This window comes from Epinephelus moara, chromosome 4, assembly GCF_006386435.1.
Source record: "Epinephelus moara isolate mb chromosome 4, YSFRI_EMoa_1.0, whole genome shotgun sequence".
In the NCBI taxonomy this organism is placed as follows: domain Eukaryota; kingdom Metazoa; phylum Chordata; class Actinopteri; order Perciformes; family Serranidae; genus Epinephelus; species Epinephelus moara.
Window position 1 is genome coordinate 25,866,095 of NC_065509.1, and position 18,915 is coordinate 25,885,009.

Genomic DNA, 18,915 nt, shown 5'->3' on the forward strand with positions numbered 1-18,915 from the left:
TAAATTGTCTCCATGTGTTCTTAAAAAAGCTCCAGAGAAAGTCACAAGTGTCTCCCTCCACTGCTGTTTTCAATTTGCCCTCAGAAATATGCAGAGGGGACTCGTGTCATGGGCAAATGGCCTTATATGTCCCGTGGCAGGGCTGACAGTGACTCTTTGTGTCCTACAGAGGGCGTCACACTTCAATGAAACTATCACAAATGAGGACATTTCAAAATAAAAGGAATAAAAGGGATGATCTCAGCGTGACACAGTCCTTGGCGTGACCCTCACTGACAAACTGTGACTACAAATTAAAGCCACAAAAGCTCTGATTGTCCCAACATTAATTACTGTGTCTTTCCTCTGTGCGTCAAACATGTCACTCTAATTAATGTCATGTATCATCGGAAAAAATCAATAAACATCCACATACCAAATGAGTCAGATGGTACAGTACTCCTTTTTAATTATCTGGCAAAATAATAAAAAGGGAAGCATTTGGAAAGAGTCAAAGTTAACAGTCAGGAAATACAAAAATATAGATAAAACAATTCTAACAGCTGTTTCGATTTATTTCCTCTTTCTCTCTCCAAATGGAAAAAAAACTATATTTCTTTGGATCAACATATAATAATATGGACTGTATACTTAGAAGACATCTTTTACACAGGATGCACAAATCCATGTTCGGCCCCGTCATGCAACCTCCATCTATCCGTCAGTTCATCATACGGTAATGTCCTTTCAGCGGTTTGCAAATCACCCCCCCTCCCTCCCTCCATTTATTTGTAATAGATACCTAAATATTCTCCCCTACTGCACAAAGATGGACCTCCCCTCCCCTCCCTCCCACCTCCCCCCCAACCCCTCCAGTCTCTCTCTGGTGAAAAAGATCACAGCGACACCTCCTCCTGGTGTGCCAGGAAGCCTGGAGACTCACAGCTTGATGGAGGATGACGCTGTTCATGCTTGCAGTCGGACTTTTGTCTGGCCAGTCCTGAAGGTGATGTAAAGCGTTGACATGGCTCGTCTCCTTGCTGCTCCCATTCCTCCTCCTCCTTTAGGCCTCCATGATTGTCCCGCGTTTTGACGGGGGCACAAGGTGATCAGGCAGCGCTGACGGCAGCTCGTGGCCCTCCAGCTTCACCTTGATGAGGTGGTTGGCCAGGGCGAACTCCTCCTCGTCGAGGAGGCCGTCTTTATCCACGTCTGCTAGCTTCCAGATCTTTCCCAGGACTGTGTTGGGCAGCTTGGACTTAAGCATCTCCTTCTTGGCCGCGGCGCCGGACACTTTGCCGTGGATGGGAGAGAGGGTGTAGAAGATCTCATCATATGTAGGCTTGTCGCGACCCACCACCCACTCCAGCTCGTCGATGCCTTCGCTGGCGCCCTCTCCATAGCCGTGACCGAAGGGGCCGCTCATGGTTCCCTCAAAGGCTCCGCCCTTGACGGACTGGCTGGGCATGGCGGCCTCTTCCTGGCGCACCATGGCCATGAGGCGGGCGATGTCGTTGGCGAGCATGTCCTCCACAGCCTCCAGCAGCTTGGGCTTCAGCGATGCGAACTTAGAGAAGTCCTGACCATTCAGCTGCTCCTGAAAGTGGAGAGAAAACAGGAATTGGTGATAGAAATAGATCAGTCAATGGCTACCGATGGGTGTAGCGTACAAGAAGCAGGATTTCCTGACAAACCAGGAAAAATAAATCTCATCCCCATCCTGGCCCATCCTGGAGGGCAAGGGCAGGAAAGAAGGGCAGAGATGTGAAGAGACTAAAGGTCAGAAGGTCATACTACTCTGAACCCGTATCTAACAGTTTATATAACACCCCAAAATAGAGTTAAAGCTGTTATTTCATCAAGTATCTAACACTCAAAGTCTGCTGTGTATGTGGCTCCATTTATCACTCAATTTATCTTTTTTTTTTTTTTTTAATTTATCTCTACCTGCATCCTGGCCATGTTGGGGAAGTCGCCAGGAGAGATCTGTTGCTCCTTCTCGATCCTGTGATAGATCTCTCCCAGGTTGGCTATCAGCTCCTTCTTCTTGGAATCCTTTCCAAACATACTCGGCATTTCCTTCTTTAGAGAGCTGATGATGTAGGCCTGCACCTGGACACCATAAAGGAAACAGGACAGACGTATTATGAGTGATTACTGAACTGGGCTTCTGTGGAAACTACTTCATGAACTGACTGAATAAACTGAGTTTGGTGTTCGAAGGCACATATCCTCTATGGATTGGAGTCTGGAGTAAAATACCGAAGGAGAGACCTGACTAGAGTCCCCCAGAAACAGTTCACATGTCATAATCATCTGAATCAGGGGCTTTCTGATGCTACCAAAAATAAGTTTAAGTATCCCTCCAGTCAAAAAATGTATCTTGCTTATTGTTACTTTACTTGGATGCTGAAGCTTCACTCTATTGTTATGCTGTCAAAGATAACGGTTCTGAATATTTTTACGGTTTTAATACTCATCTTCCGCAGTATCGATACACTCGCTCTTGTTCGCTCTCTCATGTGACACAAACCGCTGCAGTTCCACATAGCACTTATATCTAAAACTAAAACAAGGTGTGAACAAAACATTTTAAATAACTGAAACTGAAAAAAAAAAAAACCTAGACCTTAGAAAAAAACAAAAACTAAGTGAAATGATATTGTGTACCCACAAAACTAAATAAAATAAAAAAGTATACAGGAAAAATCTGAAGTTTTAGTCTTTGTCAATTTGGTAAAATCTGTCATCACAACAAGCACATGGAGGCATTGGTGTGTATGTTTGGGATGACTGGGAGTCAACTGCCCTCATAAATTGTTGTGTTTGTATTGTCAATACCTAATTTGAACTTTAAAAATCTTCCCTCTGAAAAATACCCTCCATATTACGGTAAGCTAATACTGAAACTTAATCAAAACTAAACTAAAACTAAACATTTTTAAACAATAAACACTTAACTAAATGAGCAAACCCACTCTGAAAAACTAACTGAAACTAAACTGAATCAAAAACAAAAATAGAAACTAAATAAAAACGAAAAACTCATGAAAAATGCAAAACAATAACTCTGCCTCTCACTCACTCACAGTGAGGTTTTGTTTGGTACTGAATATCAGTATTTTCAAGGCCCTGTATTGAAGTTAGAAACAACATGTGTTCATGGTCCAATATGTCGCTAACACAAGCGTGATGTGGAAACATGAAGCCTCCAGGACACAAACAGTGAGAGCGAGGACCTCTCAGTTAACTGGGAGACATCTTGTGTCCAGCAGTTAAAAAGGAGGGGTTTTCAATGAGGGAGAAGGAGTAGATGCATCACAAGATTGTTTTGTTAATGGAAAAAACACATTGGACATAAGTTATACTTCAAAAAGAGTGTCTTCACACATGCGGCAGGGATTTTTAAAGTTGGGAACTTACGAAATACCCAGAAATAGCCTGGTAGCAGAAATAACAGATCATCCCTCTTCCCTTCTTGTAAGTGTTACGAGGTTATCGGTTCATCACATTTCTCCAATCTTCAGACTTATGATTGTGCTCACTTCCACCTTTAGTTATTTAGAATATTAAATACAAACAAAGCTGAAAACAGGACATTTTTTGTGTAATCCCCTTCATGTGGGGCTGAAGGACGGGGTGTAGTGCTGAGAGAATGAGAGTGAAAATAAGATGCATTGATGCAGCTTTTTAATCAGGTGTTTTTTTAGCAACTTACCTTTGTGGTTTTAAGTGGAATCCTTCAAAAAATACATAATAGATTGCTGAGACATTTGGCTCAGACATTCATGTCCCCCTCAGGATAAATTGCAATGACCTTTCACCTAATGCCTTCATCAGGTCAAAATGTTTATTTGTCCAATACTTCAAAAACCAAATACTTGCAAAACAGATAACATTCCCATCAGAGTTTTACTTTGTGTTTAATGCTAATTAGCACATGTGAGCATGCTAAGACTCTAAAGTAAGATGGTTAACATTATATCTGTGAAAATAAGCATGTTAGCATTGTCACTGTTAGCATTAAGCTCAAAGCACCACCGTGGCTCACAGAGCTGCTAGCTTGCCTGTAGACTCTCAGTCTTATTAATGCCTACCTTGGCAAGGCGCGCTCGTTTGATGAGGTCATTGAGTTTGCGTAGAGCTGCGTTACGTGGCAACGACTGGATGTCTAAGAACAGGTCCTGCTCCTCGGCCTCGAACAACTTCCTGTTGTCTGGCACCAATAGGGGCTGGGCCCAGAACGACCCGATGTACACGCGTACCACCTGGAATAAAGTTTGCACAAGTTAACCTCCTTTAATCATCGCTGTTCATCAGGTTACACTTTACTGCCCACACCCACACCAGAGGAAATTCTTTCACAAGTCAAATGACAAGAATGTTTAAACAGATACAAAAATACATTTTCATACTTAAAATAGACAAACAGGATGTGTGACAACGCTGTGAGGTTGACAGTGAAGCAACAACATAAATTTAAAATGTGTTCGTTGCTTCACATTCTGTAGAGAAGCTTCACAATACAATGCACTTTCAAAGTCAATGAATAATTTTCTGCATGATCCAAAGGTTTCTCTTGGATCGGTTTATGAATATTGCAGATCAAACATTAACCAAACAGTCAGGGGAAAATCATAAGACAAGCCGGGTCACACGATATCAGGTAGCACAAGTTTTTTCCACTGTCTTTTGTTACAAGACAAACTGAGAACATTAGAAAGAATAATCTTAAAATCTGTCACTATTCAATGACGGCATCCTGGGAAAAGTCATCTGACTTCTGTTCAGGCTCACCTACAAGCCACATTTTCCTAAAACATTAAGGTTTCAGTCCATGATCTGACTAAGATTGAAACGTTGTCCATTTAGTTAACATTGTGGATCCCACAGAGGCACAAATGTGAGGCGCAAATGGTTTTTACCTCAGGCGTGTTAATGATTTTTCCCAAAGACCACATCAGCGCTCCGTAGACCCTCATCAGCTGCTGGGTGCTGATCTGGTCCGCCTTGTTCAGCACCACGCGCATTTTGTCCTCGTGGTTCTTCAGAGCTCGGATCACCTCTGAGAACTCGTCTGAGATGTCCAGCTTGTGGGCGTCGAACAGGAGGATAATGCGGTCCACGCGCTCTGCAAACCACTCCAGCACGGCAGCGAAGTCATAACCTGCAGAGAGAGAAAAGGGAAAGAGGTTGTGTTTTTAAAAATGGGAACAGCACAGACACTGCTGTGCCCTAATGACCTGCACCACATCTCTGTTACTGGCTTTGTTTACAGTTGAATCACTGCATTTTTCCCCCTCTCTGAGCTGAATGACTGTCTGACATCAGGTCAGAATAACATATGAGCTTGTATGTATTTAGGCTGGAAACAACTACCTGACATTAGCTTTACAAAATAATATTAATGAAAAACTTGCTTTACATGACTGAACCAGGATCAAAACATTTTAGGATTCACGCAAATAAAATTCAGCAAATTAAAGGTCCAGTGTGTAGGATTAAGTAGCATCTTCTCCCGTGTGCCAAGCCTGTAGGAGAATTACGGTGGCAGACACGAAAACATAAATGGCCCTATCAAGAGACAATGTTGGTTTTGGTCATGGTGGACCCCGTGGTAGAGAAGCCGCTCTGTATGCAGAAAAAAATCAGGTATTTTCAGGTGAGTACAAACTAATAAAAACATAATTAAGAATATTATACACCAGTACTGCCAATAGATGCCCCTAAATTCTACACACTGGACATTTAAGTAATGAGGAAAGTAAATGAATTTAAGAAATAAGAATAAAAAATAAGGATAAATACTAAGAATACAACAAACAAGCTATGTTGGGAATAAACTGCCTTAAAAGGATGCTGCATTACTGTTACACAATGTGAGTGAGGGCAGGGAGTATTCAGATTTAACATGCCCTAACATGTCAACCACTCTGTTTCTTTGTTGTGTGAGTCGGACATTTCTTTTAGTAATAATTCTGCCTTTACTTGTTTTAATGCTGTCTTACCTAACACATGTGACTGCACAGTGTTCACTGATATCTTGGGCCAATACTCCAAAGTACTTGTAAGGATTATTTCTCAATGTAATATCTTTATGTCTTGTTGTTTTGGTAATCAGCTGAGTGAGATTCAATTCAGAATGGAGCCTGTAACAGAGGAACATGCACACTGACGTACCCCACCAGCATGTGCAGTAACTTAAAATTGATTGTCATCGACACTGGACTGGAATAGTAATCAATAGATACACTGATCTTTAAGGTTTGAAAAAATGTGTATTTACACAGGCAGTTTTAGTTTCGTTAGCTCTTAATATCTTTCAAGTGTTTAATTATTTTATTATGCTGTTGTAACTGACATGGCAATGTCATAAAAATGTTTTAATAAAGACGGAAAAAAATGGATTATTTGTATCATTTAGATTTCCCCTTTCTTGTCAGTCTGAAAGCATGTCTCATATTTTGCATTGGTGCTGCTTTTACAAATACTACACCAAGTATGTTAGTGTGGAAAAATACAAGAGTTCAACCTACAAAGAGTTAAATGGCTCTAATCAGTCAATAACTGTATGTGGGCAGGTTTTAATTGTGGGTTCTATGTCCATATTCCAAGTCATGTTGATCCATTGATGTTTAGATAAGAGCTTTCAAGAGGCAGGACTATTTCCCCCCAGGTTACCTATTAACTAGCTTTACTGGGACAGCATGAGACCTGTATAAAGGTTAAGACAGTTTGAACAGTTTCAAGTCCTTTTAGAAAATCTAGTCTATTTACAGCATGCATCAAGAATGAAATGACCTCATATTCCAGCAATGTGCCTGATAAGAAACAAGCTCGATTTTAACGACAGACAGAAAAGGAACCAACAGAGAGCACATTCGAGACAGACAGGAGAACAGATTAAAATTCTACGCAGTGTCACACAGATGACAATTACTCCAAAATGTGTCAAGCCTGAGCTGGAGTACAGAAACTTGCCCTACTACTCACTTCCTTTGGTCATTTGAGAAACAAGAGGACTAATTCAAAATGACTAAGCTTCCCTTTTCCTCAAGGAACTGAGGAGGGAAGAGAGAATTATGGTTTTGATTAACGTCTGTGTGTCATCTGATCAGAGAAGAATGCAGTTGCTCCGAGAGCTCATCTCGGCTGTCGCACAATCAGCGGCAGATCTGCTGCACATGCATTCCAACATAGCTGGCTTTTGTCTGTGTCTGAGCACATGTATACAAAAGAGAGATACAGAGAGATACAGAGAGATACAGAGAGATACAGTAGATGGACAGAATCCGACTGTCATATATAGATAAAACAAGAACAGAGAGCGAGAGGATGACGGGGGTTGAGTAAAAGTGAAAGAACAAAAACAAACACCAACACAGGACAACACCTTAGACAAACAGGAGTTTCAGCCTGTTTGTGTGCATGACAAAATGTGAAAGTAGAGGGGGATAAAGGGGGAATACTTAAAGTCCAAGATCCCTGTGGGAGCCAGCTGAGTTGTTCTCTCTCAAGTCTGTTTTAAACACACGTCAGGGAATCAGACAGAGAGACAGCTGCTCGAGCTTAGGCTTACTTATAGCACACAGCATCAACAACTGCTGTGTCTCTACCATGTGCATAGACATGTAGGGATACAGCCGAGGACTCATGATAAATTTGGACAGGCCTCGTAATAATGTGCCAATCATTGACAGACAGCAGAGAAGATGAAATACCAGGCTGTAAAGTTACTTGTCTTGTTGAGAAATCTAAAATCTGGTAATTTTAGAAGACACATTTTCTTTTAAATAATTTACCGTATACACTCATTCACTTCATGGTGAGAGTAAGATGAGAGGATCAGTACCATGTCATCCCATTTAAGCACCGTAAATATGAATCAGTCCCCTGAGAGGTGCACCAAGCATTGTAGCCAATTTTTATAGTGGCCAAACAGTGGAATTACACCCTTTTCTCGATGCCATGTGGCCCGAAAAGACTTTCCCATAGACTTACATTGTGAAACAGATGTCTGGAAATCAATGGATCAGTTTTTTTGAGCGTCACAACCCCCCCGAAATGACTTGTTTCACTGTCAGAATTTGATCCATTCGGTTCGATAACATTTTGAATGTCTAGAAGAGCTGCATGATTGAATCATTTTATCCCCATTCAAGTTAGCAGAGTGCTTAACCAGAAGTTAGTCGCTCAGCCGGCGGAAGTCTCTAGTGTGCCTGCTCTATGGGCCCGACAGCGTAGAGGCAGAGCCGATCATCTGGGTAATTTTGACTTTTTTGGCTGCCAGTGCCACTGAGCAACTTTCAGAGGAATGAACAGGGCCCTGCCTCCAAAGCTGTATCCAGTTCTCTTTATACATGCAGGGTATATAGTTAGCTTAGCTTAGGATTAAGACTGGAGAAAGGAGAAAAGAGCTAGTTTTGGCATGTGTGCTTGAAAAATGACATAAACAATTACCAAATATTTGTGGATTAATTTTCTGTCCATCAGCTAATCGAATAATTGACCAATAGTTTCAGCTCTGAAAGGAACAGATTGGCGCATAAAACGCAACTTGTTGTATACACACTTCGGTTTTTATTCATAGTACACCAACAGGGTGTAACATGTTAATTAGTGATCTTCATGTTTACTTGATTTCTTTACCTTTAGACACAGCCCAGCCAGCTGTTTCTCTATTTACAGTCTACGCTAAGCTAAACTAAGCTAAGATATGCTAAGCTAAACATCTGTGAAGGTAAGCAGCTTCATATTTAGTGTACAGACATGATGCCAAAATGTCTAACTACTCAATATAACAATGACACAGGGATACGTTACAGCCACGAGGTCTAGAAGTTGCAACTAAGCTTCTGGCAGCATTTTTTCTATAGGCTAAATTTGCTGAATGGCATTAACTGTATCAGCAGCAGCCGCTATGGGAAGGTGCAAACCAGTTCTGCTAATTCAGTTTCGTTATAGTTTTCAACACTTGATGTTTCACAAAGGAACAAGCGCCGAGCCACACTTGCTGACCTCATCAAAAAATGAATCCATAATCAAAGCGTTATGCAATCACAAACCGTCCATGAATGAACAACACTATTTCAGTGTATGTGATTGTAAAGCTGTCTGCACTGACACACACACATGCACACATGCCCGTCACACCTCAGCTGCATTCCAACCTGTCTTGTTTAAATATGACACAGTGAGTACAGTATGTCTGGGTAGTACAGTAGTGTGTATGTGTTTATATAGAAACAGTTAAAAGGATAACGTGTGTGTGAGCGTGTGCAGGATTGAGAAAGACGGGAAGTGCATGTCTCTCTGTTCTGGAGAGTATGAATATTAAAGTATGTATGTATAGACACAAAAATGAGGTATGAGGTATAAGATTTCACCTGCTCCTCTTTTTGAATGGGTCACCTCCACATGACAGTCTTTTCATTCATACACACTTCCTTGAGCTTCTTATCAGATGGTAATTTACACTTGTATGTTTACAGACGCTTTTGTGGCCTTTTCAGTGTCTCTGCCAGCCAACCCATGCTATTTCCGTCTCGTCTTCTGCTTCTTATGAGGGCTGCAACTAACTTTTTTCAGTCCAAGTTAACCTGACAACTATTTTCTCCATTAACTGATTATTTGTTAAATCTATGAAAGGTCAGAAAACAAGACAAATGCCCAAAGTAATGTGTTCAAATGCTTTGTTGTGTGCTTTAAACACTCCAGACTCTTAAGATATTTAGTTAATAGTGATATAAAACAGAGAAAGTTTGTCATTCCTGCTTAAAAAATGCCTTAAAAGATGATAATTATGTGAACAGCTGTCAATTAATTATGTATTGACTGACTTTCACTTAAGCTCTATGTCTTAATATTTTTTCTCTCTCCCCCTTCTTGCTGTGTGCCGTGGGAAATCCGACTCTGTAATAAAGAGCAGATTTACTGACTGTATTAGCTGTGTGAGGCAGTGGTGGAGGAGGTGGTGGGAGGGGTGCAGTCTTGGGAAACTCTCTCCTATGTTTGCCATTTTACTCCACATCCTTTCTCTAGAGTACACAAAAAACGTGTGTGTGTGCTTCCTCTTAGAGGGGCTGAGATCAGGTAGAAAAAGCAGAAGTTGTGTTCAGCTGTGTTATCTTCTGCCTGAGTTATGTAGCATCATCAAAAGTAAAACAAAAACTGTGTATGTGGCAATTTTGAAGTGACCCTGTAGGGCAGAGAATTGTTGCAGCATGTGGACAAATGGATAAAAATGTGAATTGGTTTATTACCACAGGGAAATGACTCAGATATAAAGTGATAAATGATACCGCACCGAACAAATAGAGGGTACACAGCTACATGGAGGAAATGTTTTTGATTATTGTTGTTAATTCTATCTTGTATTGTAAACCTGGGTACAGGCTGATCTGAAAACAGAAAGAAAAACAAAAAAGAAGGATGTGAAAGAAAATGGTGTCATAGAAAACCACAGGTATAGTGACAGGAAATGAACTTCAGTGTGGTTTGCACCCTCTGTGCCGCCATCAAGCTGTGAAGGCCTCCATCAGATTTACATGACCTGATAGGTTGGGCTCTGAACCGCGGGCCTTAGGAGTTAAATACAGGTTTGACAACACTGTGAGCTAGACTGCTACAGTTGACTTTGTAGAGTACATGCCAAACAAAAATACCAGAGAGACTTGGGCAAATAAAGAGCATGTAAGTTGTCTTAGCATGCTTCCTTTTCATATCTGAAGTTGTAACTTCCTGTGATCATTTTGCGTGCGTGCAAGCTCAGTATTTCAGAGTTTCCGAGCAGAGAGGGTGTAGCTCTGTGTAACAGTAGTAGTACTAGAGAGTAGATGGATAAAGTGTAGATGTTTATGTTAGGCTAACCTCTGCTTATCCTCTGTTTCTCTCCGGACAGGATTCCAGGAGTATCGATGATACTGATGCTCTCCAGGACGGGGTTAGGCATCTGGGCACACATGAACCTGCCAAGAAAATACAATGATGAGAGATGGCAGTGCATGGCAGGGGAGAAAAAGAAAGTAAAAGCAAGTGGAAAGAAAGAGAGGACCAAGAGTATGAGATACAGAGGTAGAGAGGGAGGGTGGGAGAGATGCCAAAAACCAGTCAGGTGAGAGTGTTTATACATAAGCTTAGCATTAAACAGACATTATTCTGGAGCTTTTCAGTAACAACCTTCATGCTCTCATGCATTAAGTGGAGTGCCCTTCCTGGATAAGACACACGGCTGAAACACAAAGTAGCAGTAGAGGTAAAGGAAGGTTTGGGTTCAGGGTGCTGCTGCTACCCCATTTTCAGAAGTCCTTCCCGTAAAAAAATTCCACTTAGATTTCAAAATAATAATGCCAAAGTATCAGGGTTTTCCCACATTGCACATCTGACATCTGGTGAATAATTTGACCTTGACATGAAGGCTTCAGCTAACAAGAATTCTAATTACTGATTCATCTGCCTATTAAAAGGTCCAGTGTGGAGAAATTAGGGAGACATATTGGCAGAAATGTGATATGATAAGTATGTTTCACCTAATGAGCCGTTTATATCTACACTGAATATGGCTCCTCATCCACAGTGTACGCCATGTTTCTAGAGGGGTCCAGAACAGACAAACCAAACCCTGGCTCTAGAAAGGGCCGTTCACGTTTTTGCATCAACTGCCAAAGTTAGCAACCCCTTCATGACTGGCAATGTCAGAAAAACACAGATTATTTCATGTTATACTGCTTTCTTCAGTGTTTTAACCAGTTTGACCACCAGGTCTGTTTGTTTAGGAGAGAAAGAGTCCTCTGCAGATAATTAAGCTCTTTGTTAAAACCTCCTGAACATCTGAATCTTAAGATATCAGGGGAAAAAGGAGAGCACCCATTACCAGCTGCTGGGCTAGCAGCCCATCTGCTACAAGCCTAACAGCATCGAAAAAACTGATTTGGAACTAGAAACTGCTTTATATAGTGTTTTTACCAGTTTAAATCATCTGGTCTGCTTGTTTTGGAGAGGATGGGAACTCTGTGGATAATTCAGCGTCTGGTAAAAACCTCCTGAACAATAAACACTGAAGGAATCCTAAGTGGGAGCTCACGTTTGGCACATGGGAGAAGTTTAAGATGGTTGCCGTCAGCAATCCTCACCGTTAGATGCCGCTAAATCCTATGTAGTGTTTCTTTAATTTCCAAAGAGTGAAAGATGCCTGTCACAGTTTCCTAAGTCAAGGGTAACATCTTTAAATTGCTTGTTTTCTCTGACTAAGAATAGAAAAAAGTAAGATATTCAATATGCTATCAAATATGGCACACACATTTATTGGTCTGCATCAACAGTAACACAACATGATGATTCAGTCAGATTTTCCAAACAGCGGGGGGTGGTGGGTGGCGTGCTTGTAGGAGGTTACCATTGATGTAGGAGTGTTCGGGAAACACTGGGACAATACATTATAAGTTATGAACTGTAGGCCTGAGTCATTCACAGCGTAACATGATTCACTGCACAATGCTTTCCTTTAAGGCCGGGACACACAGGTTTAAACTTTAAAGGGAAGTGCCGCTCTCCAAGAGAAATCCAGCCAAGGCACACACGCTCACACAAACACAGACAGACATACACACTATGAAGCGTGGGAGGATGAGTGGTTTTGCATAAACCCACGATGTCCCACTCAGGACAAAGAAGGGGATTGTTAAGACACCCCACAGCTTAGAGTACTGCTTCTTGCTCTGTTGCTCTTTCACTCAATCTGAACCGATACTCACAACATGAGCTCAGAGGCACAGGGTCATAAGACCGGGAGAACCGTGCTTTTACATTCCTGCTGCAACCACACTGAGGGCAGACACACACACACACACACATGCGCACACATACACACCACAAACCCTAACAGAGACCCCTTACCACACGTAGGGAGGAAAAAGGAAAATCCAAGGACAATGAACAAGTCAAAGATATTTGAGAGATGGCCTCCTTGCATAGTGATCCTATGCACACTATTACATTACAATAACACTGACTGCCAAAGATAACAAACACACAGGCTTTTTTCCACTCCCTCTCAAAGCTGATGGCGTATGATATCTAGTTGGAATTTTGGCACCACTTTTCCATTTAACTATCTATCCTGACATTTTCCACAGAGAGCTTGTAGGAAAAAATGCTCCGATGAACTGGAGCTGGAATTCTTAGAAACAGAGGACCCTGACAGGCAAGGGAGCCCCCGAGAGCCCTCAGCTATCTGAGATCAATCGCTGCTTGATCATGTTTCTAGAAAGTGAGAAACCCATCTTCTCTGTGAGGCTGCAATTCTGGCAGGAAGGCATGGGTTAATGCTTCATGTCATGTGACTGGGGGTCTGGCTCCAGCTCATGAAAGAGGGCCTTCCGCTCTTGCCGCACCGCCTGACCTATGACCTTCCCTCACATCATAACCTCAACTTCCTGTAGAGAAAAGGAAACAGGGTGGCTGTGGCTGGGGCTAGGGATGTGGACAGGGAGGTTACAACTTTGTCACTTTTCCATGTTTGCTTCCTCTAAAATGTTGTGTGTGTGAATAAATGATCTACGTATCATATACATCTATATCTACACACATGTGCTCATGTATTTGTTTATGTGCTCTGTAAGGCTGTGCATGTGTCAGCCCCTATCTGAGTAAAGTGCAGAGTCAGTGTCCTGGACTGAAAGGCCATGAGCAGGACAGGACAGAGCGGGACAGCATAGGCCAGGGCAGGCCAGTGCGGAACTTAAACTCTGCTGACTCAGGTTTTACTGACTAATGGCTTACAGAGAGCACAAACACACCGAGGGCCTCTGACTACGGGGGTATTTTAACCAAAAGGAAGCAGGAGCTATGAAATATGCGTGTCTATCTGGAATTACTTTTAAGGAAGCATTTAGGATTTACAAATCAGTGCACATGCTATGAGACACAATCTGAAACAAGGCTGCTTCAAAATAGAAATAATGATAAAGCTATAAAAATTGGCAAGCTGGCAGAGTACAGCAGCCACTGGTACTTCTGGTTTTACCAAATCCAAGAGCAAACTGTAGGTGTGTGAATCACATGGCTGATTCCTGTTTACTCTCTTCATAAATAACTGATTATGTAGAGACTAAGTCCTATCTGAGGCCGGTAGTTAAAGGCTAATCTGCAGGTTGAATGACTGTGGTTAAAGAGCTACACCATGGAGCTACCATCGCGCTGAGCAAGACCTTGTGTGCTCCTCTGACATGGTATTTTCTCCTGCACCTTAAACACGTCAATATTTAACAGTCTGATCCTTCATATCTACATCTATGAGTACAAACACATTCAGTCAACCAGCAGCTGAAGGCCAATCCAAATACTTTTGGCCTCCTCAAAGGAAAGTGGAAAACTGGCCCAGTCTGAGCCACATGCAGCCCAGTTCCAAATGTGCGTCTGGATCTGGTTCTTGACAGACTTTTAATCAACTGTCGGACGGCTCTGGTGTATGTGCCATCACAACTGATTCATTCTTTATAAGGTCTACACACACAAAGCTGTTCATTCAGGTCATGCACCTGCTATCATCATACACACATACTGTTACATATATGATCATGTGAGCTTTCCCTGAGCCAATGAAAAACCACTCGAGCCTGAATTCAAACCACAAGTCCCGTGATATCATAGGACTGCGTCCAACAGTTTGACAAATGATGCTACAATGGACAATAGCCTTTGTTTATACACAATCTTATCTGGTTTCCCCTCACGTCTGTAATAAACTCCAGAGGGGTGAATCGAGGCCCCTGAGGTCTAACACCTCCCCACTCTTCTGAACGTTTTATCTGAAATGCATGACTTCACTTTTCCCAGTTTGACTGATGCAGTTTGACAGAGGCTTACACTCATGCAAGATAAAACATACTCCACATAATTCAGGGCAAGGACCTCAATGGATTACAGGAAATAGGGCTAACAGGGGAAGTGTCAACTTGAGATTTTGTTTGTACTAATACAACATAATAACAGATTAAGATTACGTCTGTCCACAAGTCAGTCATTTGTGTATTATTTGTCCATCTGTTTGGCTTGCGATTCCTGTGCAGGGTGACACCACTGGCCACCAGGAAGAGCGGGGATATACCAACATCCTCTACAGGAAGTGACACCATCAACAAATGCATGTCAGCCATCTGATGTCATCATAAATCCACAGACAATAGATTGGATTAAGATGTTTTCAAAAAACGTCACGCTGGCTCTGACTCACAGTACCTGGTTTGTGCGGTCTCACCTTGGACTCTGAGTTCTCTCTCTGTTCTATTTTTGTTTCTTTCACTTTCTCTTCTGCTTTTATTTTGTTCTTTTCTACAATTTCAAAAGTTTTGCCTTCTCATCTTGCATTAGTCAGTGAAAGCCCCACCTGTGCAACACTTATGAGTCATTTGAGTTTTTGCCATGAGAACACTGACATCCTGCTGAATACCAGGCCTAAGTGTCATTGTGCTCTAGACGTTTCTTCATAATCTCTGGTTCATCAGTCATGTGGAACAAACTCGGATAAGCCGAATGTCTTAGTGAACCACCTGCTGATTCGATGAAACAAAACTACAAGAAGACTGACTGTCACACCAAAAACCTTTAACCCTTTGCGATAAGATTTCATAAGGCCTACACACAGGTAGGGGAACTGGCTTGTCGGCTTCTAACGATGAGGCAACACTTATATGACCATGAGGTATGAAACTTGTGGCACCTCCATCCGAGGGCAGGGCAAGGTCAGCTTGTTGCTGAGCAACACTTACAACTATTTCTATGCTGGGGCCATGCTGTGACATTGGGACAAAACGATCAGTCACCGCCAGTGGCTCTGCCAGGTGCTTCGAGGAGGAGGTGCCTGAAGAGGGGCAAGGTACAATTTTAACTGGCAGGGTTTGATCCAAAGTGAAAGGACAAAAAGGAGAGAGTGGGGTCAGGTGTTGGAAAGCACCTTCCTTCCTGCTTTGCCATACACAGAGTGGCTCTTCCACATTGCTATTGACACAAAACATTTTCTCAGGATGATAAAGAGGGAAAGTCTTTGCGCTGAGACTGCTGGGAACATTGTGCAACAGCATACTGTGAACTTACCTGAGTGGTACATGTAAGGACATGCAGGGAGGGCTTTTAAATCATGGCCATGGGTGATGTGTTGTCATGATACGGTTCTTTACAAACAGCTGTTATCTAATGACATCTCAAGGCAGCCGTGACATTTACCTAACATATTCATTTAAATCGCCCATTAATAAATAGCTGTAGGGCTCTAACCGCTCAGTTCCCATAATCCTAGTGTATTACATTTTTCACATAGCTCAGTGTAAGCTCTTTAATGTGGTCTGAGGACCTAGTTTTACCTGTTAAGAAACGCGTTGCCAAAAGCGTTGAGTTTGCGGAAGGGCTTCTTGGGGTCGACAACCAGAGCGTTACCCGGTATCTGCCCCTCCTGCTCGCCGTGCATCACCGCGATGAAAGAGTCCGTAGTGGGCTCGGGGCCAATCCGCATACCGGGGAAGTCCTGCTCCATGAGGTGCCGGATGAAGGTGGTCTTCCCGGTGGAGTACTGACCCACCAGGAGCACCATGGGCTTGTTGTCGAAGTCGGCATCTTCGAGTGCAGGGGAGTGGAAGTCGTGGAATCGATACGTGTCCTCCAGCGGGAACAGTTTGGTCCGGTAAAGCCGCCGCAGACCCTCCGACACGTTCTGAAACAGCTCGGGGTCCTTCTTCAAGTTTTTCCTGAACATGGTTACTGATTTTTTTGCCCTTAGTTGACACCACTGCGTGGGTCTCCCCTTGAATAACTGTCTGGTTTAGGTGGTGTGGATCTCTCCCACCGTCAAGAGAGTAGCTGCCTGCTGGAATGAAGCAACGGCTGGGCGAGGTCTGGGGAAGTTTTTTGTCCCCACCCTCCTCTTCGCTAGCTAGCCACACACACTACGAGTCACTCATTCAGGGAGGACTCCCTCTTCAGCTGACGTTGCCTAATGTACGAGAGCCAACTAAAGTCCACCACAAACACTGGCAGCTGGGTACCGTCTAATACTACAGACCTGTGACTGTATAACCGCTACAACTCCTGTTAGCAGGGAGCTAACTCGGTTAGCATTCGAACCGGCTGTCAGTTAGTGAACCCCTCCGGAGATAGCTGGTTGGCACGCGGACGCCGGAAATGGTACACATATTTTTCACAATAAGAGCCGCCTCGGTGCCAGCCCAGTGCATGTTTATTATAACCCTCAGTCACATAAAAGGGGCCACAATGGGAAGTTTGTCGTCTATAATCATGAATATGCTATTCACATTGTTTGTAAAAAGCATTTCCTAAATAAATACAAGAAAAGTAGCAACCAATTAGGTTTTTGACAAAATAAATTGTGTTTGATTGACTGATGTGCCTGTAAAATATAACAAAGCAGATGCATTTTGAGTTATCTCACTGTTATTACCCATAATTTGCTTTATTTTTTGTCAGATTACAATTATTATTATAATTACTATCATATTTTTTGATTTTATATCGATCTTTTTGTTGCGTTTTGTTTTATTGTTACATGTTATATGCACTGTATATGTTAAGAATATGTGCAGGACCCCAGGAGGAATAGCTGCAGCTAATGGGGATCCTAAATACAACTAAAACCTCTTAGTATAGCAGCATAAAAAAATATGTATCAATCTTTAGTTTTAACCCAAAAATACTTTCACAGATACTTTTTTTCTACCCTGAAACTGAGAAGATAATTGTATTGCTCTGTTCTATGGTGCCATCATGATGTGCTATGTGTTGACCTATAGCCTTTGGACACAAATGCATTCATTCATTTATTCCTGTCAGTGAAACTTCCAGTAACCCTTTACCTCTGATGGGAATTCTTAGTTTCATATTTATACATGGTTTTAGTTTTAATTTCAAATGGCTGTATCTAATTGCACACAGATGTGGTCGGTAATATCCATGGTTACTGTCTGTTTCGCCTTGACTTTATGTTGTTAATATTGTCTATCTCTCAGATGGGGTGATGTGCATCCTTTGTGGTTTGAATTTTGTGTTAAATTCAACCAAATTTCACTCTCAACCAGAAGCTGAAAAGAGTCTTCTATTTTAGTCCTTTGTGGTGTCATTATATCAGCATGAAAGTCTTGTAATGTTTTTCAGGCTTACATGTGATATACAACGTTTTTCTCTTGCCTCTGTATGTAATGCATCTTGAAAGCCTCCTGTGTTACACTTGAATAAAAGTATTGCACTCTCTATGTACTCTCCACATTGAAACTGATAATATTACCAGTATTTACACTATGGGTTGCTGTTAAGTCAGTTTGAAATCTGTTAAAGTCATATCTGTATTATTTAAATAACAACTAATAGTGCAAATATGTTTTGATTGCTCTCCTTTTTGTTTCCTTTTGCCTCTATGTGTAAAGTCAGTAGTGTCTAAAGAACAGTAATTTACTACTTTCACTAAAACATCTGGTACATTTTTACAATTTAAGTGTTGCTTATGTAGTTTTCGTTTTTGTTTTCATATCATACACACACATAATATGTAGGCTAATGATAAAGTGTGGTGTCACTCAATGTCATTTTTTGTTTTCTGTGTGCATAAAACACAATAATGAAAGACAGTTACACATGATTTAAAGGATCAGTTTAATTTTATTTCATCCAGCAACCTGTACAGAAATAAGGATAAAAAACACATACTGTATAAATAGTAAAAAGATGTTATTGCACACAACCCACTGGCTTTTGAAATGTGTGAATTGTAAGCTTCAGAGCGTCCCAGCAGCTTCTCGATGACAAGAGGTGTCCCTCCACAGATAACAGCAGCTCCACTGGAAGCCAGAGTTTTTTCCATATGGAGATGCTGTTACAGCTGGTGAGACCCACAGACATAGCACAGCTGACAGCACCATGAGAACGTGGTGGTGG

General features: G+C 41.9%; 1 protein-coding gene across 1 annotated transcript; it reads right to left on the reverse strand.

The window, feature by feature from the left end:
* Positions 1–423: 423 nt before the first annotated feature.
* Positions 424–17,134, reverse strand: ehd1a (EH-domain containing 1a). Its single transcript, XM_050042364.1, has 6 exons — positions 16,338–17,134; positions 10,849–10,946; positions 4,905–5,146; positions 4,077–4,247; positions 1,927–2,091; positions 424–1,576 (listed from the first exon to the last, which is right to left on the reverse strand). Exons 1-6 carry the CDS (start codon positions 16,724–16,726, stop codon positions 1,043–1,045), a joined length of 1,599 nt encoding a protein of 532 aa, XP_049898321.1. The 5' UTR covers positions 16,727–17,134; the 3' UTR covers positions 424–1,042.
* Positions 17,135–18,915: the final 1,781 nt, after the last annotated feature.

Bases quoted from the DNA above. Each gene is read 5' to 3' on its own strand.
- ehd1a (XM_050042364.1), bottom strand. From the start codon at position 16,726: ATGTTCAGGAAAAACTTGAAGAAGGACCCCGAGCTGTTTCAGAACGTG. The intron at 5,147-10,848 runs GTTAGCCTAACA...CTCTCTCTGCAG, and splicing joins GAAACAGAGGATAAGCAGAG to GTTATGACTTCGCTGCCGTG. The intron at 4,248-4,904 runs GTAAAAACCATT...ACTTTATTCCAG, and splicing joins AAATCATTAACACGCCTGAG to GTGGTACGCGTGTACATCGG.